General features: G+C 33.6%; 2 protein-coding genes across 20 annotated transcripts in view; one reads left to right on the forward strand and one right to left on the reverse strand.

Annotated features, from left to right (window-relative positions):
* Window positions 1–25,383, reverse strand: part of BRINP3 (BMP/retinoic acid inducible neural specific 3) — a 380,288-nt gene that overhangs the window by 49,794 nt on the left and 305,111 nt on the right. For all 11 annotated transcript variants that reach the window (XM_035279315.3, XM_002760271.7, XM_078355139.1 and 8 more), the window contains one exon: window positions 18,057–18,279. In XM_035279315.3, coding sequence (XP_035135206.1) covers window positions 18,057–18,279 — 223 coding nt within the window. The remainder of the gene's footprint in view (window positions 1–18,056; window positions 18,280–25,383) is intronic.
* LOC128930086 (uncharacterized) overlaps window positions 1–25,383 on the forward strand; it is a 155,990-nt gene that overhangs the window by 33,056 nt on the left and 97,551 nt on the right. Inside the window, exon 3 of one of the 9 annotated variants that reach the window (XR_013529021.1) lies at window positions 5,022–5,534. The exons of the other annotated variants lie outside the window; for them this stretch is intronic. The gene's annotated coding sequence lies outside the window, so the exon portion shown is untranslated. Of the gene's footprint in view, window positions 1–5,021; window positions 5,535–25,383 lie in introns of those variants that run through there. 9 annotated transcript variants of the gene reach the window in all.

Consider the following 25,383-nt stretch of genomic DNA (forward strand, 5'->3'; position numbering starts at 1 on the left):
TTTAGAGCAAGCTAGCAGTTTTGTTTACAGAAGCCAAGGTCAGCAGTTATTGCGAGGAGAATGGGACAGTACAACTTATTTTTGGAAAAAACAACTTTGTCTTATAAAATGACGTTGCTCAGGCTCTAACTCTAGGCCCGCTATAGCACAAAAGGTCAATTAGCATCTGAAATGATACTATTCATGATTAGTTATGTGGAAAGAAAATCTCAGTCTAGGAGGAAACTGAAAAACTGCTAAGAATTTGGATATGGCTGGAGCTAAAAAGAGTTAAGGAAGGTTTTTGCTTTTTCACTGGCATTGGAAATGATAAGATTCATACTACTTTTTTAAGTAATTCTATTTCAATACGTGTGTGTTGATCTCTGTTTTTACAGAAAATGCCTTGTGCAAAGATACAGTTATCTTGGATACTAATTTGAGTGGGGTTTGTCTTTAGTTTTTACAATTTAACTTTTTTATTTTCTATAAGTGTTTGACACCCTGTTTGTCTTCATGTTAATAGCATTCAGAGGACTGCCTCTCAGAAATATATTCATACTTGAAAAAATATAACTTCCAAATGAAATATTTAAAAAATATGGAATTAAAATACTCCTGAGACAATTTAATCTAATTATCAAAAAGCTCATTTTTTGTTCCAGCAATGTTTTATTCAGGTTAAAAAAAAACAGATGACCATTCTGCACCAAAGAGATCTGAAATAAAAGGAGAGACTGGGAACTGTTATGCAAAAAGGGTTCCTGAAAGGCTGTATGTAGATTTTCTTTTTCCTTTTCCAGACATTAGAATTTTGGCTTAAGTTTTCTGTGCTATCTGAAGAAAGAAAACAGAAGAGAGCCTAGCTACCCCTTTTCCTTCTTTAAAATAAAGATGATTTGTAAGAAGGTTTCAATTCAAAAATTAAAATTAAAAGAATTAAAATGAAAAAAAGAAAAAAAAAAAGAATTAAAATGTTTTAAATCTGCTCACCTATGGAACTACCCAAAGGTCAAGCAAGTCTTTCACCTAAAAACCGGAAACAGCTGAGCCTTTTCCTAAGGGACATGGAGGGACCATTCTCATCCCTGTAGGAACAACAGCCCATTGTGGATATGGAAATAATAATAGAATGTTCTGAGAGGGATACTTCAACAAGCAATACACCTAATACTGAGTTATTCCTCTATCTAGGCAATGTCTATTTTTATAGATGAGTAAAGGCTGAATCTAAAAAACATTTAATGACTAGCACTACATGAACACCAGCCCATCAGAAGGAACACCTACGATATAAGGATGGTATCAGCTCTTACGCCGCTATCTTCTGGCTCTAGCTGAATGGCAGTCCTGAGGCACGCCGTGACTATTTTAAGTGATTTTAGCCAAATTCAAGGTGGTGGCCAGGTACTATCCCTTTATCAAATGCTACCTGGAGCACAAAATATAGAATTATGAGTCCCTAAACAGATTAGTAATCCGAAAGTTTCAAGAAGTATGATGTCTGGTTGACCTGTTTGGGTATTAGTTTCCATGAAAATGAATAGGAGAGTATTAGGGGGAAAATCCTCCCTATTTGTTGTACGATATTGTTTAAGACAGACTACAGAGATACCAAATAGTGTACAGGCACAGGACACATAAAAATGTATCAAGAAAATTCCAGGAAATTTCAGTGTCAATTACTGTCTTTTTGAAGTGCATTCATATTTAATTTTTTACTGCTAACTTGCCCTAAAACAAAGTGGGAGTTCAGGGAGAGTATCTGACTCCAGATTTAGGGCAGGAGAATTCATGATGCCCCAGAATCTTATTAACTGACAATGGTATCATCAGCTGTGTAGCCTTATCTGGGATGTACCCTACAGAAACCCATTGTGCTGTAGCCTTTCCTCTAGGTGGTCACTTTATTTCCATTAAGATACTTTGTATTTTAATACTTAAATTAGAACATTAAGTACATTCATCTTTTGTTTCCACTTTTGTATAATCTTTGAGATTAAAGTTATATCATTTTTATAAAAGTTTGCCTCCCTTAGTTTCTTGTTGCCTGGAAAAATACAAACAATATTTTTAATCTTCTAAAGTTAGAAAAATCTTACCTATGAACATATCTCATCTTCATACTTTTCAAAATGGGTATTTTATCACCTTCCCCTATGATCTGTCAGTCACCCACAATAACTCTCTGACTACATTTTCCATTACTATACACTCCATGGGAAGCCGCGGGGGCTCTCACTATTCCCGGAGCACTCCAGGCCTCATTGCACGTCAGGAATTTGAACATGCTGATCAGTTGGCCTGTAATTCACTTCTCCAGATGTACAGATGGCATAACACTAATAAAAATAATACGTAATTTGCCTGTTTATTTATTTATGTTTACCGCACTAAAACATTAACTCATAATTTCCAGGCTATGTACTTTATATATAATCTCTCTCTATATATAAAATTGTGTATGCTGATGTATGTATTGTATCTATACATGACATTAAATGTTTATTCGTCCAATGAAAAAAAATGGTTGCAAGGTCTCAGTAACTGTAGCTTTTTGTATTTTGATTTTTGTATCATGCAACTTTACTGTATTTATCTATGAAACTTTAATTTGCTATTATTTCTTCTTTATTAAGGCATTCATAACTGAGTTTTATTTTGGGCCTAGAATTCATTGTGTTCTCATAGTACTACGAAGTGCTCTCTTTTGAATTCCTGTCTCTAGAATCTGAAATTTCCCTTTGAATTTTCTTTGAACCAAGGATTAAGTAGGAATGGGTTTCTTAATTTCCAATAGAGAATTTCATTTTTAAAATTTACATGTCAAAAATTTCACTTAAGGGTAAATTAGTACAACCACTGTGAAAAGCAGTATGGAGATTCCTTAAAGAACCAAAAGTAGACCTACCATTCAATCCACCACTCCCACTACTGGGTATCTACCCAAAGGAAAATAAGTCATTATATAAAAAAGACAGATGTATACACATTTCTATAGTGGCACAGATTGCAATCATAAAGAAATGAAACCAACCTAACTCCCCATCAACCAACAAGTAATAAAGAAAATGTAATTATATACACATTCACATGTACATCTATGCACACATATCACAGAGTATTACTCAGCTATAAAAAAGGAATAAAATCATGTCTTTTTGCAGCAACTTGGATTAAGCTGGAGGCCATTGTTCTAAGTGAAGTCTCTCAGGAATGGAAAACCAAATGCCCTATGTTCTCACATATAAGTGAGAGTTAAGCTCTAAGGACTTAAAGGAAAAGATATAATGGACTTTGGGGACTTGAGGGAGAAAGTTGGGAGGCGGTGAGGGAGAAAAGACCACACATTGGGTAGTGTACACAGTGTATACTGCTCAGGTGATGAGGGCTCTAAAATCTCAGAAATCATCAGTAAAGAGCATGTCCGTGTAACCAGAAACCACCTGTACCCAAAAACGATTAAATGATTTTTAAAAACTGTAAAAAAGTTCACTTAAAATATTCAACCTTACTAGATTATGATAAAAGAAAATGAACTAATTTCTACTTTGTTAAACTTTTAACGTCAGGGAATTAACGTGAGCTTAAAATGAATGTCTTCGCATACCTTCTCCTTGGCAGTTTGCAGTCCATTTAAATGGTACCCTCATAAATGAAATTGCTACACATACCTGAGTTTTTTTCTAGACTTTGTAGTATTTTCCATTCTATTTCAATTACTGTGTCATTATACATAATACACTAATTTAATTACTATATCTTCATCACCATCATCACCAAATAGATTATTTTTGAGTTTCAGTAAATTCTGAGACTTTACATATATAAAAGAGATTCATTTTCATAGTAATTTTATAAGGAAGGTATTCATTACAGTAGGAAGCTGAAGTAAAGAGAGGTGAAGCAATTTTCAATTACTACTCAGCAATGTAGCCAGAGCACTTCTAAAACACGATTTTATTTCTTCAGAACGTATTTTAATATCTGCTAATCTTAGCAGACTAAAAATTTAAAATATTATTTACATTTAATTACTTGTTTTCCCAAATAAATGTTGATTAATGTTGACTTAAATTGATATTTAATTAATATTACTTTATATGATTAATTTGGCAGAAAATATTACTAAAAATGTATGTATAGAATTATTTGTCCATTCAGAAAATGATTAAGCTCTCCATTTATTCAAAATTTCCCATAAATTTCCACAAAACATTTATCTCCTTTATTTTCTTATATTACATATTTTTACATCCTTGTGGATGTAGTTTTCTCTTCTGTTATATTTTCTTAAGAGGTTTTGTTTGCCTATTAGTAGGCTATTCATGTTTATTTAATTTATATGTAGGAACTATCTTTGCTTAAGTACATTTTTCAGTTTTTTTTAAAAAATACTATTCTCTGAGGCTCTCCACATAAATATGCATGCCATCCACAACTAATAAGCATATTTTATTTTAAATATCAATGTTGTATATTTGCTAAATTTCAAATTATGTACATTCAAGTTTTATTCTACTGGCAAAACTTACTAAGCAAAGATAAACAAAGTAAAAGAAGACAATCTTTTCTTTGGCATAAATTTACTATCTAATAATAATAACTCATGTTGGAATAAAATTTATATACCTTCTTGAGTTAATTGTTCTGTTAATCAAATTGTTTAATAAGCAACATTTTCAGAATTATTTAGAGATTATAACATCTGAAGGCACTTTATGTATATGAAAGTCCTTTTGCTTTCCTCTCATATAGAACATCAATTCACTATGCATAAAATTTTTGAGTCATATTTTTTCCTTTCAAAACACCATGGGTTGATCTACCATACCTTGCAATAAGCGTTTTAGATTAAAGAAATCATTTTATTCTCACTTGGTTACCTTTCCAGTGAGGAAGACAAAACAAATTATTTTGTTTTCAGTCTTGGAAAGACAAGCTGGGAGTCACTTTCCCTCTCATGGTTAGATTGGACTGCTGCATTTGCCTTTCTAAACATACATTACTTGACAGCCTGACAAGCTGCTTTGTTCCTCTAGTTATCCCTGAGAGAAGAAAGATAGCAATCCGAGAAGCCAACATGTGATCCAGGAAGAGCTGCTGGCCATGTCTGCCTCCAGTTACTTCCATCTGGAAATGAAGAAGCCTGGATGTGTGATAGACAAATGCTGTAGCTGTCGACATATAAAATGAACATGCTTTGGTACATACTTTTCCTCTCTTCCTTTTTGCCCATACACACAGTAAATGGCCTTAAAAATATGCCACATCTTTAAACTCATTGATGAACTAGGAAAAACTAAAATGGAGTAGCTAAAATGATTGATATTAACTGAGAACCATTACATACTACAATTCTTTCTTATACATTTTGCTTGCTGCTGAGTCATTTTTCATCTGATTCAAGCCTTTCAAGAAAAGCTGTCTTTCTTTTGCATTGACTCTTCTCAATTAAATATCAGTCTTCTCTTTATGGAAATTCTATTATGCATGCTGTATATTTTTACTTTCATCCATGCTCTTCATGAACCTTACTTTTAAAATAAATTATATCTCCTCATTCTTTATTTATACTACTGCATTAGCTTGTTATGATTTTACTATAATAAACTAATTCTGTTCTTTTAACAGTCTACTATATTTAGTTTTTAATTTAGTGATCATATTTTTCACCATTTTTTATTTAGTTTTCTAATTGTACTTGAAGTTCTGGCATACATGTGCACAACATGCAAGTTTTTGACATAGGTATACATGTGCCATGGCAGTTGGCTGCATCCATCACCCTGTCATCTATATTAGGTATTTCTTCTAATGTTATCCCTCTCCTAGCCCCCCATTCTTTGACAGTCTCTGGTGTGTGATATTCTCCTCCCTATGTCCATGTGTTCTCATTGTTCAATTCACACATATGAATGAGAACCTGCAGTGTCTGGTTTTCTGTTCTTGTGTTAGTTTGCTGAGAATGATGGTTTCCAGCTTCATCCATTTCCCTGTAAAGACATAAACTCATTCTTTTTTATGGCTGCATAGTATTCCAAGGTGTGTATGTGCCACATTTTCTTTATCCAGTCTATCACTGATGGGCATTTGGGTTGGTTCCAAGTCTTTGCTATTGTGAACAGTGTTGCAATAAACATATGTGTGCATGTGTCTTTATAATAGAATGATTTCTAATCATTTGGGTGTATACCCAGTAATGCGATTGCTGGGTCAAATGGAATTTCTAGTTCTAGATCTTTAAGGAATCGCCACACTGTCTTCCACAATGGTTGAACTAATTTACACTCCCATCGAAAGTGTAATATATTTTTGTCTTCTAAACTCTTTTTATTGTTTTCTTATTTTTCCATTCCATTACTTAATTTTTTTGCATGAATTTAATACTTTCTTAAACGTTTCAATGATAACAGATTAGGAAGAACAAAGACATATTCTTTAACAAATGATCCTAGAAGGAGGTGAGGAAGATTATTTATAAACCTGAGAAATAACATGTGATATTGGTGAAGAACCTGATGACCTCTGTGGCGAGACTGCTTGACTTTGGACTCTGGCTCTGCCACCAGTAGTTGAACAATCTTGCTTGATTCGTTTAGATTATCAAAACTTCAGGGTCCTCAATTGTAAATCTGAAGTAAAACTACTACCTACTGTATAACATTGTATCACCTTAAAAAATGGTAAAGCATTTAGAACAGTATTTGACACACTGTTTGCACTTAATACATGTTACCTAAGAGCTAGTTAGCAATGACAGTTGTCATTAATGAGTCAGTTGCAGAATAATCTCTTACAATTTGGTATATCTGTGGCTCTTCATCAAGAGATATCGGTGGATTCCATTGAATGTCTCTTTTATCTGCTACTTAGATAGGTATTTCACTTACATGTGATGAATTGTGATTTGGTCAGATTTAGCTTCATTCCTGTTTACTTTCTGCAGTTTATCTTTCAAAACATATCTCTCCATATTATTCCATATTGATTGAACAATTTAATAATTTCAGATAGTGAGACAGTTTAGTTCAACAGGAATTTAGATAAGGTTATAAAAGAAAAATCATGTATTTAGATCATAATCATGTATTGCCCTACTTATGTTTTAAATATATAGTTTGACCAGTATGTATGTTTGTGTATGCATGTGTCAGTGTGTGTTAGTGTGCACTTAGGATATTGTTGCGTGTGTGTGTGAGAGAGAATGGGTAGAATTCCCTTATATTCTTACTAATGTTTATTGTTTTTATATTTGTTTATAGCTAACTTTCTTGCTTATATGAGCTAATTTTTCTTCAGTTCAATAAAAAAAGTGTTACCTGAGACTTGATTTTTTGTATTTCCGTTGAGAAGCCTACATGAATTCTTCCTGCTGAGCTTAATACAACAACCACAGCAAACTGACCTTCATTTTCTTGTGCGTTCTTTTGTCACATTAGTGTTCTTTTGTGATGTTCTATCTGTTGTCGTCTAAAGTGCATCTAGATTGCGAGATAGGAGATTTGTATTTCCATTGGTATTGATTTTTGAAATGTATTCACTCACTTTATAACTTGTGTTGGCTGCCTAAAATGAAGCGCTTCACAGTGTTGTTTTTTTTTTTTTCATTATTAGGAACTTGTGCTGGTACACATCTGGTTATATTTAGTTTTTACCCTCTTGATTTATAAAACCATTTTTACTTCTAAAAAAGTGTCTTAATTTAATGCTCAAGGAAAAGATTCCAGATTTTAGTCATATGCCATTTTAACGACTTGGTATATATGTACATCTCTCTCTTTCTCTCTCTCTCTCTTTGTGTGTGTGTGTATACACATATATATACATATACATATTAAAAATAATGATATAATGATGCTAACAGGAGGTGAGGAAGATTATTTATATGTACTTTTTTGTCCCCTGCAAGAAGATTCTAACATATAGTATTGAGCTTAGAGATTGTGTACTGCATCTAAATGGTGTTAGCAAATTAGGCATTAGATGAAATGTATCATTAAAGCAACTCAAATTAGACTTTCCCCACTGAATTGAGCAAGTTTGATCAGAAATGGTATCAGTTGTAAGATTTACCTGATTTTTAGTGTTTAATCACATCAGATTATTTATTAGTACTGTCATTTAGAATGGGAAGTTTAGGACAAACATCTTATCTACATAATTACCTAATGACAGTATGAAATCAGTAATTTCATTTATATGCATTGATGCTTCCAATATTATTTATATGAAAGTTGACAAAAATGATTCTCATACTCTGAGAAAACACTTTGAGTTATTCATCTTTTATGCATACACTATTACATTTTTTTAAAGAATAAGAGATTTTAAAATGCTACTCTAATCTCAGTCTGATGACACCAGTATTATGGTGTCTATCCTTGGCCACATTTTAATGGGAAATGTTTAGGAGAAGAGGTCACAGATAAATATAAACAATTCTGATACAGAAGATGGGATTCTGCTTTGGGATTACAAAACCACCACAACATCAGGGTAGAAACCTTGTCTCTACCGAAAATATTTTTAAAAATAGCCAGATGTGATGTGCATGTGTAATCCCAGCTAATTGGATGGCTGAGGGGATAGACTGGCTTGAACCCAGGAGGTGGAGGTTGAAGTGAGCACAGACTGTGCCACTGTACTTCAGCCTGAGTGACAGAGCAAAACTTATTTCAAGAAAAAAAAAATGATGTTAAGTTTCCTATTTATTTGGCAGTTTAAAAGGCATTCGCTTCTTCAAAAACCTAAGTAAAATTGTCTAAAATTTAAATATAGATGAGATCTATTAGAGATTCAGCCCTAACTTTATTATATTTAAAAAACAAAGTACAACCATTCTAACAATTTCAATGTCAAAAACATTACAAGATCTGGAGAAACACTAGTACTTTGGGATCTGTATGGATTTACACTATGCGGCTCATCTACAAACCACTGACAGTTAAGGTGATATCAGCAAATAATCAGTTTATCAATTTGTATTCCATACTACTTTTCTCTCAGATGTAAGTTCATGTATCCATATTAAAATAAGAGTCTCACTTAAAGCAACTCTCTATCTCAGCCAAAATAAAAATTGAGATGAAAATCTGAGGTGAAGGTTATATGAAAAAAATTTGACAACAATATGTTCTAGTTAATGAATCAGCATTTTATTTGCTGGCCCTAACAAATTAGAATTTTATAGGGACGTAATGGTGTAATCTTGGAGTCTATCTAAGTAGATAATGAAGTAATTATTTGCTAATGATTACTTTCCAGTATGAAGAAGACAACTAAAATGTTGAGCAAAGAAGAGTATTCTAAAATAATTTTCAGCTCAAAGTAATTTTGAAATATTTTATTGTAATGGAAGTTACTATATTACACTGAAGAAAAGCCTGGAATCTAAAAATTGGGTAAAATATGATGTGACACTGATCCCCAAGCATATACTTGGGGAAGTTAACAGGTATTTAAGGAAGTAGTAATTTATTCTGAAATTTCTTTGTTGAAATAAAATATAATCATGTTGATTTCCTAATTGTAAAATTTTATGGAGCATTTGGTATACATGCGTTGTAGGTTTCCACAAAGAGCTGTAGTATTCAGGGGTCTCCAATCTTGTTTAACATCACTCTCTTTTAAAAAGATGTGAATGTATTTATTTTAGATAAAATATATTACCTTAGATAAATTCATTATTTTAGATAGTATTTGTAACATTCTTTTAAAATTAATTCATATATAGGTATAGAAAATGTTGTTCTTTTTAAATATATTCTTTGTTAACTAACCACGGCAGTCATTATCTCAACACTTCAGTTGTTTTCTAGTAGCTTTTGTGCTAGATACCATTCTCTGGCAAATAATTATTTATTACCTTCTCAGACAGACTCAAACTTTACACTCTCTTATTGTTGTAAAAATTGAAATCAGTATGGCTCAAAAAACAACGTACTAATTTTTTATCAAAACAATGAGATGATGAATACATAAGCCCAGAGAATCTCTCCTTACCCCAACCCTCCCAGAAAGGGAAAACCCTTTGACTCTGATAGTTTTATAAAAATTAGCTATAAAAGAAAGTGCCTCTATTGGGTTGAATCCGGACATCTTTCTTGTGTACATCGTGGGCTGCAGAGAAAGTCCACTGGACAAAATGTTGAGGTACTGAAGTCTATTTCCTAATCTTTCATCCAAGAGAAAAAGATGAAGAAAAGCAAGCACAACGCTATAATTCTACAGACTTTCATGTTATTTTATCATTATATTCTTGATCTGCCTAGAATGCACCAAATTAGTGACTGGTATGGCTGACAAATAGTACAATTAAACGTACCAGTAATTTTTATACATACTCATAATACATATAAATTAGTTTTAAAAACTAATTTCAACTAATGACCATCTAAGATATAATAAAGAAAAAGATAATTAAAAGATTGCTGAGCAGGTCAGAGTAGAAATATTATGGTAAAAATAAAACCAAGAACATTTTAGAGTCACGGTTGCTGAAATGTAAGCTATGCTAAGAATTAGATGAAAATAGGTAGCATAAGTGATAGGACTTTTACCTACTTTGAAACTTTTTAGAAGTTATCCCAGGCAAGAACAGTGGGGTACACCCACTGTCTGTTTTCTTCTTTTTCTGTTCTCCTCAAAAAGCTAGACTTGGCTTCCTTGAATCAGAATTCAGATAACGAATCTTTTGAAAGTAACCCTTTGCTTGCATTTAGACCATTATCTTTATGACCAATCTTACTCTGAGTATCAACCACATGAAAAACATTTGCAGAAAATGTATTAGTATATTAGAAACTACCTACACACAAGAAAAGGGGTTTTCTGCTTTTGAAATGGAAAATACTTACCTAAGCACTGGGTACTTTATATTTACATTTCTCAATAATAATAGTTAATATATACATATACAGGTTTTTAAATTTACTACTTCATTATTACCAAGCATGTGCTTGTGAGTCATCCTGGAGTGGCTGAAACTCAAAAAATAATAAAAGATTCTTTTATAACATACAAATGTGAGAAAAAATTAATTTCCTAATTTTCCATACAGTTTCATATAAAATTGCTTTCAGCAAAAGTCCCTCACATTAATATATAAATGCAATTTTTAACTAAATCATAAATTCCATAATATTAAACAGTTTGGGTCAACTGGGGTGGCTCGTGCCTGTAGTCTCGGCTACTCAGGGGACTGAGGTAGGAGGATTGCTTGAGCTCAAGAGGTCAAGGCCACAATGAGCTATGCTTACACCAGCCTGAGCAACAGTGTAAGCCTATCTCAACAAAATAAGTATAAAAATAATTTGGAGGCCATTCTACAAGGTATTTTTTCTTTGTGGGGATGCAAGTTTGGCTGCAGTAATATAAGTCAAATAATAATAACTTAGACAAAATGGAATTTTAATCTTCTCAAATAACAGTACAACATAAATAATCCATGACTTATATGGTGACCTCAAAGAGGCTAGGCTCTAAAGTTCTTCACATTTTCTTCATGCTATGAGTTTTAGTTCTAGCCATCACATTTTCATCTTAGCTAGGGGAAAAAGAGAAGAAAGATGATGCACAGTCTCATTTAAGGACCCAATTTAGAAGTTTCATGCATTCCTCCCATTTACATACATGTATCCATCTTAGATGCAAGGAGGGTCTACAGGTGTGATGCAGTGTGTGTTCAGATGAAACTCAGGGCAGTGTTTGTCTTCTATTAGCTACTCAGGAGGAGAAGACATTGATTTCAGGCATTCTCTATCCTAAAAGTGATCCACATAGCCCTGGGTGTAGGTAGGAGGAAGGTGAGGAAAGAGGGCAAGATTCTATCAGAAGATGCGCAAAGTCATAACTATTTTCATAGAAGTAACAAGACATTTTTCTTTTGCACTGTTTTGACACTTGCACTGACAGTTCTAAAGCAATAGAGACTAAACTACTGCTGAAAGGTTAGTACAAAACAAAGTCGTGGCACCAAACTGCTGTCCTAGTGGGCACAAATTCCTTATTGATATATACTTGTAAGACAAAAAGAAATGTTTTAAAGAATGTTCATGTTGAAGCATTTAAAAGAAAGTTTACTGCACTTCAATCTTCAGTATAAATCTGTATGTTAAAACAAGATACATAAATAAAGGACTTATGTTGCATATAGTACTGTTAGAGTTGATTTGAGAAAAATAACGTGCAGTTATTTTAGTTACAAGCTGAGCTAGCCACCTTTTTTATGGCAAATCATTTTTACTTGACAGAATCTGACAGGAAAACGGTGGTTATTCAGACTTGGATATTTGGTGGATCTGTTATCAAAACTTAAAAAAATGAGGCTGTCACTTCTGGAAAAACAACTGACCTACTTAATGGCAATGATAACAATACAGCATTCAAGTGAAAAATATACACTTGGAAAACTTGTATCTACCACTAGAAGACTGACAGCTTCCTAAAATGTAAAGGCTTTTCTCAAGAGTCCTAAGATGATATTAAAAATAAGTTCTCTTGTTATTGCCTATTGATATATGTCAGCATTTGGAAAATTTTCATATCTAAATTTAAAGAGAATATATAGGAGTACATGACATAGCGCTCAGATAATGAACAGGTAGACTCCAACTCTTTCTTCTCTGTGGAATTTAAATATTCCATTACATCTCACTTTCTCTTGTTAATAAAAATTAGCAACTTCATCATCATAATATATTCAATTGTTTGAATTTGTTGTTTGCTGCAGCCTGCATGTCCTGTCTCAGAAGATCTAAGTGTGTACTTCCATTCACAACTCTGTTCAGTGACATCACATTGGCAGATTGACACTGACTGTAGCAGAAATACGTGTATCACAAACATTGTTAAATATTGACTATCAAAGCTTTCTTTTTTCCTAGAGAGTTGGTTGCTAAACATGTACTAGCACTTCATTAAATGTAATATTTCTGTGGATCCTTGCTGCCTGAGAATGGCAGCAGAACAAAGAACAGCTGAGTTACGTTTTAGGGATTATACATTGATAATTTTCAATAATTGCTGACATAATTTGGCTCTGTATCCCTACCCATATCTCACCTCAAATTATAATCCCCACATTAGGGGGGGACCTAGTGGGAGGTAATTTGATCAAGGGGGCAGTTTCCCCTGTGCTGTTATCATGAGTAAGTTATCACAAGAGCTGATGGCTTAAAAATATAGCACTTCCTCCCTTGCTCTCTTTCTCTCTCTCCCCTCTGCTGCCATGTAAGATGTGCCTTGCTTCCCCTTTGCCTTATTCCATGATTGTAAGTTTCCTGCAGTCTCCCCAGCCATGCAGAACTGTGAGTCAATTAAACCTCTTTTCTTTATAAATTACTGGGTCTCTGGTAGTTCTATATAGCAGTGTGGAAACAGACAATACAATTGCTGTAATTACTATCTTGTGATGAAATTGGTAAGTCATTGTTATATATCTGAAAAGTTTTAGGATAGCAGCAAAAGTTGACTACCTCAAGGAAACCAAATTATCACAGGCTTTAGAGTTCATTCAGGTAAGAAAAATGATTTTGATGTCACATGAGTTCCTCAAAGCAAAAGTGGTGAGATTAATCTGAATGTAGAGCTTTATTGAAAAGGAAGAACTATACATTATACAGAGTAACTTTAATCTACCTGTCGTTATATAGGAAATGTGAAAATATCTTATTGGTTGAGATGCACTTTGCAGGTCTTGCTTGTTTTTGGTTATTTTTCAAGATTTTAGAAGATCAGAAATTGAAAGACTATTCTTAGGGTGAGAAAAGTTCAAGGGAAGGACTGAGAACAATTCCATAAAGGCAAAAAAATATATATACTTTGTAATGAAAGCAAATTCCTGGTATGGCTTATTTACCTCCTCTTCAAAAATTTCTGAAAATGTAACTCACGAGTATCTAATGTCCACATTTCACTCTACCATATTCTTCCTGCCTACGCTCCAGTGCATATTTTTTTTTGTTTTCCTAGTATCACTTCATATTATTCTTTTAAAACGGAAAAAAAAGAGAAATAGAAACAAAGTATTACATTGGCTATAAAAAAATGGTGGTGGAAAAAATCCAAATTCAATAAGAAAATTTATCTAGCAAGAAATCTGCATTGTTTTTCTGTGTGTGGTGAGTAATAGCGAACTTAGGAATTATGCCAAATAAAAGTTAAAAAAACTCTGTGGCAATATTTGATTTATTTAAGTTAGAAATTTTGGAAAACAAAGATTTATCTATACTGTGTTGAAGTTTGCTCCACATAATGCATCTCTATTTTATTCTACTTATTTATACTGCACATTCCCAGTTTGAACTGGGGTTTTAGCTTCCCATAGTTTCCTAACAAATCTTGCACTTTTACAGCATTTTTGTATGTCAACTTTTGTTTATTTTTACTATAAATTAATGTGGCTTCTATGATCTATTTTACCCCACTCTCTGCTCAACTGCAGCTTCAGCTTCTTCACTCACCCCTCACATATATCTGCACTTTCTGATAATACAGTCTTCCCTTAGTATCCCAGGAAGATTGGCTTCAGGAATTCACCATCCCCCAACATAAAAAAATTCACACAAAGTCAAGTCCCACAGTAAGCCCTGCGGAATCTGAGGACACAAAAAGTCAGCCCTCCTATGCACGGGTTTTGCATCCCATAAATACTATACTGTTCATTCACCAGGTTGATAATGAGGAATCTGCTAATTGGAAAGGTTGCCTGAAAACTTTTTGTTTGGAAGAAATCTGCATGTAAATGGACCCAGGCAGTTCAAACTCATGTTGTTCACAGGTCAGCTGGATTCAAATTTCATGGATTCCTGTGAGCCAATGATTCCATTCCCTGAGACTGGATTCCCTGAGATTGTCCAAATCTCCCCTGAGCTTCAGACATACATATCCGGCTCTAGATGTACTAGTTAAACAGAACCCTAAAGTAAATGACTTTATAACCAGACTCATCAATTTGTTTCCTAACTCACCTCATCTCCTTGCATATTCTATTTTCAGTGAAATAATCTATTTTATGGTTTTCAAATTGCTTTTAGTCTACATACATAAAGCATAAGGTTTATGTCATGGAATGTTCCCTGCAAGTACACAAAAAGACATATTAAATATCTTATTTGGGAAGGAAATAAGAAAACTTATGAGATACATAAAATTATAACTTACAGCAGTGCTTAGTGGAAGTTTTATTGATGGGAATGCCTGTATTTAAAAAGGTGAAAGCAATAACAGGGAATCAACCTAGGTTTCCAACATCGGTGGACTGGATAAAAAAAACAAAACGTGGTACATACATACCGTGGAATACTACAGAGCCATATAAAAATAAAATCATGTCCTTTGCAGTTGCATGAATGCAGCTTGAGGCCATTACTCTAAGTGAGTTAACACAAGAACAGAAAGCCAATTATTACATGTTCTTATTAAAAGTGGGAACCAATATGGTTTGGCTGTGTTCCCGTCCAACCTCATTTTGAATTACCACATGTTGTGGAAGGGACCCTGTGGGAGGTAACCAAATCATGGGCGAAGGTCTTTCCCTTGATGTTCTCATGGTAGTGAGTAAGACTCATGATATTTTAGTTTTAAAAATGCGAGTTTCCCTGCACAAGCTCTCTGTCTTTGTCTACTGCCATTCATGTAAGATGTGACTTTCTCCTCCTTCTCTTCCGCCATGATTGTGAGGCCTCAGCCAGCCATGTGGAACTGTAAGTCCATTAAACCTCTTTTTCTTCCCAGTCTCGGATATGTCTTTATCAGTAGCATAAAAACCGACTAATACAGGAACTAACTCATGGACATAAACATACTGAAGTAGACACTAGAGACTACTAGAGTAGAGAGAGAGCCAGGGGCCAATCCTTGAAAACTATTGAGTACTATGCTCATTACCTGGGTGATAGGATCAATCATACCCCAAACTTTAGCATCATGCATATACCTATAAAACAAACTTGCACACTTACCACCTGAATCTGAGATAAAGGTGAAATATTAAAAAGAATTTTCATTAGCAGGAGAAAATTCTCAAACTAAGAACTTAAGTTTTAATTACAAGAAACCAGAAAAATCACATTAGATACACAGCAAAGAAGAAAAAATAAATGATAGAATTGGTATGAAAAATGAAATAAAAAATAAAAAATTAGGAAAATAAAAAATAAAAAAATTATAAGAAAACTAAAAGTTAGTAAAAAACAAAAATGAAATGGAAAAACTTTTAGCTAAACTGACCACACACACACACACACACACACACACACAGAGAGAGAGAGAGAGAGAGAGAGAGAGAGAGAGAGAGAGAGAGAAAGAGAGAGGCGAGACAGAACTGTCTAGGAACCTAAAAAAACACCTTAAAGAACAGAAGGAAATTTTTGGGTATCACACAACTGATAAGGAACTTGCAATCAGAACATATAAAGTTCTCTTACAACTCAGTGCTAACTTAAAAAAAAAATTGAAATCTGTGCAGGATTTGAATAGACATTTTTCCATAAAAGATATATGATGATCATGAAAAGATGTTCAAAGCACATGAAAAGATGTTCAAAACTGTTAGTCATTAGGGAAATTTAAATCAAAACCCAAAGATACTATTTCACACCCACTTCGATGACTATAATCAAAATGATACAAAATCACAAGTGATGAGAATGTGGAGGGGTTGGAGCTGTCATTTATGACGTGAAAATATGAAATGGTGCAGCCACTGTGGAAAACAGTGTGGCAGCTTCTCAAAATGTTAAATGTAGTTATCTCATGACTCAGCAATTCCCTACTTTGGTATATACCCAAGAAAACTGAAAATACGTCCACATAAAAAAGTGTACATGAACGTTCACAGAAGCATTATTCCTAATAGCTTAGAAGCAGAACGACCCAAATTTCCATCAAGTATGAACCAATGAACAATATGTGGTATACTCATACTACTGACGCTACAGCATGGAAGAACCTGAAGGCAGTTTGCTAAGGGAAAGAAGCTAGTCACACAAGGCCATGTCCAGTATGATCCCGTTTACAAGAAATGCCCCAGCACAAGCCAATCTATAGAGACAAATAGTAGATCAGACAAAGCTATAGAGATAAAGAGCCTTGGACTGGGTGAGGGATTATGAGGAGTTACTGCTAATTGGTAATCCATTTCTTTTTGAGGCAATGAAAATGACCTCCCTTAGATTGTGATGATGGTTGCACAGGTTTGTTTTGTTTTGTTTTGTATACTAGATACCAATGAATTGTAAAAAAAAAAAAAAAAATTCCAATGTGTCATCTTTAAATGGATGTTTAAAATAATGTACCAAACTTCAGGTTTTTTTTTTCAGCAAAAGAAATCTATAATTATAGATTTCTCATCTTAATGATTTAAGACTCAAGTCAAAATTCAAGCACTTTATGTAAGAGATAACGGTACAAATGTATATGTCTTGTGAGACCATCCGGTATTTTCCCATAGCTTTTCATTTTCAAACTGACCTCAAATAAATAAACACAACTTTTTATTACACTTACTGGCCAGCACATCCTACAGCAAGAAATTCAAAGCCTGCTTCCCCAAGCCAGTTCAAACAATTTAATTGTCTGTCATCATTCCTATTAAATTTTAGAAGCTTTCATAGTAATTTTCAGAAGTTTTTACAGATTTAGGTTTATGGTTTTCTATACACTGGTTATAGAAAATACATCTTGAATTATTTTATTTGAAAATTACATATTGAGGAATTTCACTTTCTCATCCTGTTTAATTCCTAGGCTCACAATGTAACCATAGAGCTTTGTGTTTTTCTGCTCACTGGAATGTAATTATTAGTTGGCTAAACACACAATAAATTCAAATGATTTCTTGATCTGATAAGAAAAAAATGAAAGAAGTGATAGTATATACTTTTCTCATTGTGCTATTATTTTCAAAAATAACTACAATTTATTATTTGAGACTTAATATATTATTTTCACATTATCTCTAATAATATAAATTAGATTATGATTTATGTATTAACACAACTGCATTGAGAAAAATAAATAGAACTCACTCTCAACAATAAACTTATTCGCTTACATTGCCACAAATGTCTTACCTTTGTCTTGGCAGACTGATGAGGGGCTGTTTATGACACCTCTTGCTAAGGCTAAAAAGCTTGTGTACAATTTTCTGTGCCTTTAGGAAAAGTTGTTTCATGCTGTTCTCCAGTTGTTCATAACGGCGCTGAAAATTAGAATCCATTGTCCACAAATGCATTATAGTAGATGTGTTGAGGAAATAATTCATAGGTAGCCTTTTCATAAATAACTTGAATTCATCTGAAAAATGTCAAAATTCAACACTTTAATTATGAAATAATTATTTCCCATTTTACCAAAACATATATGTCAATATTAAGAACAAATAAATACACAAAATTAAGAATAAATAAATACGGTGCATCATTTGTGAGTAGCAAATTAATAGAAGATGGGAGATATAGATGCCTTATAATTATCTTCTTTTGTGTTCCCTTTAAAATAGAACTTCCATGAATGAAGATCACCAAAATAATTTGTGCTAGAGCAAATAGGGCAGAAAGTTTAAGTTCAACTTAATTTTTCTGTGTGCCTCTTTTGATGGCATTTCAGTGAACATTCTTCAATACACAGTCATCATTCATCTGGCTTTCAGTTGTGGCTTTGGTATTAATTATCCTTAGTGTATTTAAAGATCTTTTGAGAAATTTTCATTAACTCAGAATAGAAAATATATAAAATCACTACTAAATAATTTTATTAGAGTTTAAAGAAAAAGAAAAACCCTTTTAAATATAAAATCTTAAATTTAAAGTCTGTAATCCCAGCACTTTGGGAGGCCGAGGCAGGTGGATCACGAGGTCAAGAGATCGAGACCATCCTGGTCAACATGGTGAAACCCCGTCTCTACTAAAAATACAAAAAATTAGCTGGGCTTGGTGGCACGTGCCTGTAATCCCAGCTACTCAGGAGGCTGAGCCAGGAGAATTGCCTGAACCCAGGAGGCGGAGGTTGTGGTGAGCCGAGATTGCGCCATTGCACTCCAGCCTGGGTAACAAGAGCGAAACTCCGTCTCAAAAAATAAAAATCATAATAATAATAAAATAAAATCTTAAATTTAAATAAAAATTTAAATATAAAATTATAATGTACAACTCTACACCCTAATTATAACTGACCTTATTTGTAACTGACTTATTTGCAACTCTTTGTAACTGATTATATTCTAATTTGTTATGATTAATCATTTAAAACATAAGTACACGCTAAAGAAACAATACTAAAAAAAATTTAAAGCTGAAATATGGGCTTTTGTTTTTGAGTCAATATTGTGCTGTCTTTTCAACTGTCTGGTTTAACCAACACTAGGAATAAAAGCTGATGTTACACTAAAATAAACAAAATCAAGAAGATCTAATAATTATCTGAGCACAAAAGATAGTTGAAAAAATTATAGAAAGGTGGAAACAAATATAAGCATATACAAAATGTATTACATACATACAATAGAATATGATCCAGCCATAAAAATGAATGATACATGTTTAGGATACTACACTCAGCGAAATAAGCCAGACACAAAAGGACAAATATATGATTTCCCTTTTATGAAACATCAGTACTGGGAAATGCAACTTTTTAAGTCATAGTGAATTATATTCATGAACATTGGGGTTATTTTTTCTAGATCAAATAAGTACAGATTTTGGTTATTTTTTTCTAGATGAAATGGCATCTTTTGGGCATTGAAGGAATAGACTTTAATATGAAAAATAGGGAAAAGAAATAACAGTACTTTTTACACACACAAAAAATGAGAAAACATTTTATAGGGTATATCTGTCCAACCATTTTTTTTTTTAATATCTGGAAGCAGTCTCTCTCTCTCTATCCCCCAGTCTGGAGTGCTGTGGCATGATCTCGGCTCACTGCAACCTCCACCTCCCAGATTAAAGTGATTCTCATGCCTCAGCCTCCTGAGTAGTTAGGATTACAGGCACCTGCCAACACACCCAGCTAATTTCATAATTTAATAGAGACAGGGTTTTGCTGTGTTGGCCAGGTTGATCTCCAACTCCTAACCCTGAGTGATCTGCCCGCCTTGGCCTCCCAGAGCTCTGGGATTACAGGTGCAAGCCACCGCACCCGGCCAAAATCATTTTTTAAGTAAGCAGAGTATAACTAATCGATACATTTTATAATTCCTGTTTATTTATTTATTTATTTATTTACTTATTTTTGAGACCATGTTTTGCTCTTGTTACCCAGGCTGGAGTGTAAAGGTGCCATCTCGGCTCACTGCAACCTCTGCCTCCTGGGTTTAAGTGCTTCTCCTGCCTCAGCCTCCCCAGTAGCTGGGATTACAGGTGCACACCACCATACCAAACTTTTTTGTATTTTTTTTTTTAGTAGAGATGGAATTTCATCTTGTTGGCCATACTAGTCTCAAACTCCTGACCTCAGGTGATTCACCAACCTCAGCCTCCCAAAGTGCTAGGATTACAGGCCTGACCCACCCTGTCCGACCTATAATTCAAATTTGATTGTATCCTATATACTTTTTGGTCCCGTCTGTCTCTTGTGAAATTCCCTCTTTTGAATAAAGAGTTTACGCATTGAAATTGGAAAGCATTTCTTGAATTATTCACACGGCAGATGCCACTACTTTGAAAACTACTCATTTCATTGTCATTGAATAGTTTTGAAAAGCCTTTATTGTATTGTAGGTATACATATTTTAATTAGGTTCACTGTTTGTTAAATAGTATTGGGACAGGTTTTAAATTTGTAAATTTTATTGAAGATAAAAAATATTTTAAAATTCATTTTTTAACTGAACTGCAGTGAATATAACAATGTATGACAGCTGAAAATTGCCAGTACACAATTTCTAAGAAATAAGGTTTTAACATGACACCTGAATAATTACTTCATTATCAAGTCATTAAGAGTCAGCACTGTCACCCAAAACATTTATTGAACACCTGTTGTGCACAGAACGTACAGATGTTTCAGTCTATGACAGCAAGTATTGATAAACCTTTCTTTTAATTTTAAAAATGACTAAGACAAGCAATATTTTCAGATAGCATCTTCTGTATCTGAAATTCACTCTACTTAGAAGACCCCAGAAATATTCATGTGGAAATCTTTTCTTTTACTGTTGGAAATAAGTAAAATTTTTATTTATAGAATAGAGAAATAAAATTTGAATGACACATTAGATTTATAAATCAATAATTTACATAACTAAAAGCAAATAATACTTTATTTTCTACATAGCTAGGGGAATTACTATAAGATAAAATGTTATCTGGCATCCCTAACAATTGTGTTTTATCTCTGTAGTTATCTAAGTGGAAAATACACAATAGCCATGCTTTTGGGGATACATAAATAAGCCTGTGAAAGAAAACAAATTAATATCATATAAAAATAACCCAGAAAAAGTAAATCTTAATATCTAGGTAACTAGAGATATTTTATTCTAAAAATATCTCCATGTTAAGTATATATCAAGTGAATACTTTTCATAGCATAATTGTGAGGACTATAGAGAAACAAAATAACGAACTGCAATGACAGTAATAATGGGAATAAACATCACCTAAGCTGGCAGTAAGTTACAGTCAGTCACAGTCTTCCTAAAACGAAAATGAAGCAGATCATAATACATAGGGAAATGTATCGTATGAAAGAATTCTCTGTAGGTAAATAGATCAGCCTAGGTCACAACTTTCAATAAATTACAGACGAATAACTACGCATAATGTAAACTCTCTGGACTACTACCACTTCTCCACTAAAAACTGAGTAATTTTGAAAATAGTTAAAGGTTTGTTGTGATTTTTTCCTTTTTCTGTCGACAGAAAATCTTGATAACACTTGCTATCTACTTAGCTTATTTTGAAACTATTAGCTATAAATATTAATTCAATTAATTATCCCAATAATTCTTCATAAAAATTTTATTTAAGCAATTTTATATGCAAAATGCAGATGCTTGGTTTCATAACTCTGTTAGCAAAAGGTTTTATTAAAGCTACTATATTTACACAATTATCTTATGTATTTATATCTTTTTTATTTTCGTGCTTTGCAGTTGAATAAAACGGATGAGAGTGGGAAACTGAAAATTTTGGGGAAGTTAAAGACTCAGACTCAAGTACATACATCCTGACTGGTATTTTTGCCCTTATTGTAAATAACCTTGACCAATGAAGTTGACTGTATACTTTCAAATGTTCAGAACCTCTATTCAGAACTGCTTTAGAATGTATTTTCAAGGATGTTCTACAAATGTAGAAACATTTTGTAGAGTTTTGAGGGTCTATAATTTACTTCCTGAATTATGTAAAAAATTAATCAGTTTTTCATTACTTAGAAATAATTTCTTGAGTTATAAATCTACCAAAATAACTCAAAACAGAAGCTTCTACCATTGGTAAGTAGGAATATGAACAGGGAGTACTGAAAGAGGAAACTTGTGCTTGCTTTTATGATTGTTATTAATACATATTATTATGCTAATTATATTAATATTTAAATTAATACTGTGAATAAATATAAAAATAAGCACATTACTACTAAATTATCAATACATCAGGTACATACCTTATGTTTCAGACATGGATTTTTATTTATTATTTTTTAGAGAGAAGGTTTCACTCTATTGCCCAGGCTGAAGTACAGTGGCATGATCATAGCTCATTGTAACCTTGAACTCCTGGGCTCAAGCAATCCTCCGGCCTTACTCACGCCAGCAGCTAGGACTACAGCCATGCATAACCATGCTCAGCTCATGGTTTTTTCTTTTTTTTTTTTTTTTTGTGGTAGACATGGGATCTTACCATATTGTACAGGGTCAAACAATTCTCCCATCTCACCAATCCTAATGATTGGGATCACAGGCATGACTTGCAGTGCCTGGTTTCAGACAGTTCAATACAGTGACATTATTTAGCTACTTGTTAGCCTAAGGTAAAACTCTACTGGGTCACATTTTATGTGTGTGTGTGTGTGTGTGTGTGTTTAAATCAATGTACATATTGGTATAAATTAAAGTATCATTTCAGTAGACATGACAATGCAATGTGGATAATAATTATGAAAGCACAGCAACAGCTGCACTATAACACAAAAATATGTAACATCGAACAAAGTATGTAATGGATATGGTAGGGGCAAATAAAATAAAAGGAGAAATAGAAAAAACATGTCAGATATGTATGAAGAACCCATGTAAACATTTGATTTTACACAGAAAAAAAATGATCCTTAATGATTTTATGATATTACCAATGCAATGCCTTTAAATTCATTTCTCCTACTTATGTTTGTGAACACAGGATTTCTTGGAAAATGATATGTGTTCATAAGAAATTCTAGTAACACAAAATTTTTGTAAGCAATAAACTAAAAACATATTACTTTCTAATACAAAATGCGGAACTATAGGGCTTATCTATATGTGAACACATAGCAAGTATGCTCTGTAACATTGTTTTATGTGTTAATTTTTTTGTGTGCTTTTTGCTGTTGTTTAGCCTATGGTTGTTTAGACTCAATACTAAGTACTAATTCCAAAGCTGACAAATAGATATGGAGCCACATTTTCATGTTACTGCCCAACCACAACACCCTCTGATAAAGCTATTTCTTGCTCCTTTAGAGCCATATTTTCCTGGAGTGTGGGTCCTCTGTCTTCTGATTATCCGTGGCAAAAAAAAAAAATTTCTAGCAAATAAGTTAATCGAAATCCTTGACAGTAAAGAAATACTGGGTTTAAGTCGGTAAGATACAAAATTGGCAAGATACGAAAGAAGTGGGAATGTGAGTGAGAAGACTCAAGTCAAGAAAAGTTGAGACAGAAATTCCAGGCAATCAGTGTCCTCAATAGCAGAAAGTTACCAAGGGCTGAAATGGCTTCTGATCCTCCAGGGAGCGCTAGTAACACACAAATTTTGACCCACTCTGTAACCCTTAAAGAATTGATTTTTACTTTTGCAAACCTTTTTTCTCCTAACATTTCTAAGGGACTATTTCGATGATTTGTATCAGTTTCAAAATTCCCCAACTTCTACAGTAAATCACTGATACGACTTTGAGTGGCCACATATCAATGTAAGTCTATTCAAACCATTCTATAAGCCACGGGTATAGAGTTTACACCGAAATTGACAAAATACTATAATGCTGCATAAAGTAAATGGCAAACCTGTTCAATAGCTTGTGAACGGACCAATTTTATGAGACTACAAAGCGATGGGGACACGAGGGTATCAATCAGAAACAGATTCGAATTTCTTAGTAGCTGCCTAGAAATAAGGTGTGCTCTTTCTGTTTTATTTTTCTCTGAAAGATGCATCATGCTTTATATTAAAGCATTTCAAAACATCAAGCCAATTAATCTGTCCTTCATTGGCTTGCCCTGTTTATGACCCCATTCAACTGTTTGAGAAATTACTTAAATAGAGGCTTATGTCTTAGAAGCTGGAAAACCCAGGCCCTCACTGTTCCAGTGCCCTTGCAGCTACAGAGGAAGTGAGTGTGTCATTTAAACTAGAAGGAACAGGTCTACCACCCAGATTTTGATCTTAAGCTGTTAATGCAAAGACAAAGAGGGTGGCTAGAGATATTCTCTCAGGAGATGATGTGTCCAGTAGTAAGGGTAGTGGTTACTTCCATATGGTGCTTCATTGCAGTTAGCAGTGTTGACCTCACTAAATAGGTCTTATACATTTTTTTTTTTTAAAGACACAGTCTCACCTTGTTACCCAGGCTGGAGGGCAGTGGTGGTATTTTGGCTCACTACAATTTTGCTGTGGTGCTTCAACCTCCTGAGTAGCTGGGATTAAAGGTGTGTGCCACCACGCCCAGCTGATTTTTTTGTATATTTGGTACAGATGGAGTTTCACCATGTTGGCCAGGCTGGTCTTGAAATCCTGACTTCAGGTGATCTGCCCACCTTGGCCTCCCAAAGTGCTAGGATTACAGGTATGAGCCATCTCTTCAGGCCTATGGAAAATTTTTTACTGTTTCCTGTGTAGCACATGAGTAGGTTTCCCTATTTTTCTTGGTGATTTGATGTGTCATCCAGAATCCCTTAATGAATTTATCCAACTAAGTCATATACAGCCTGTTTTCCTTACTTACAGCAAAGAATCTGGGCTTATACAGGTAAAGATATCAGAAGTGGTTTGGTAGAAGTTTCTAAAGAAACGTGACAGCATATTTGGTTGGTTTCCTACTGACTGGAACAAAAAAGCTTTATACATCTATAAAGGGTGGAATTTTGACAACAGAAATTCTACCTCTGCTCACCTACAATGAAGTGCTTGTTGCAGAAATGGCATTTGGAACTATATGCCTGCATATTAATTGAATGAAGGGCATGAAAAATTC

Source organism: Callithrix jacchus, chromosome 18 (genome assembly GCF_049354715.1).
Source record: "Callithrix jacchus isolate 240 chromosome 18, calJac240_pri, whole genome shotgun sequence".
NCBI classification, from domain to species: domain Eukaryota; kingdom Metazoa; phylum Chordata; class Mammalia; order Primates; family Cebidae; genus Callithrix; species Callithrix jacchus.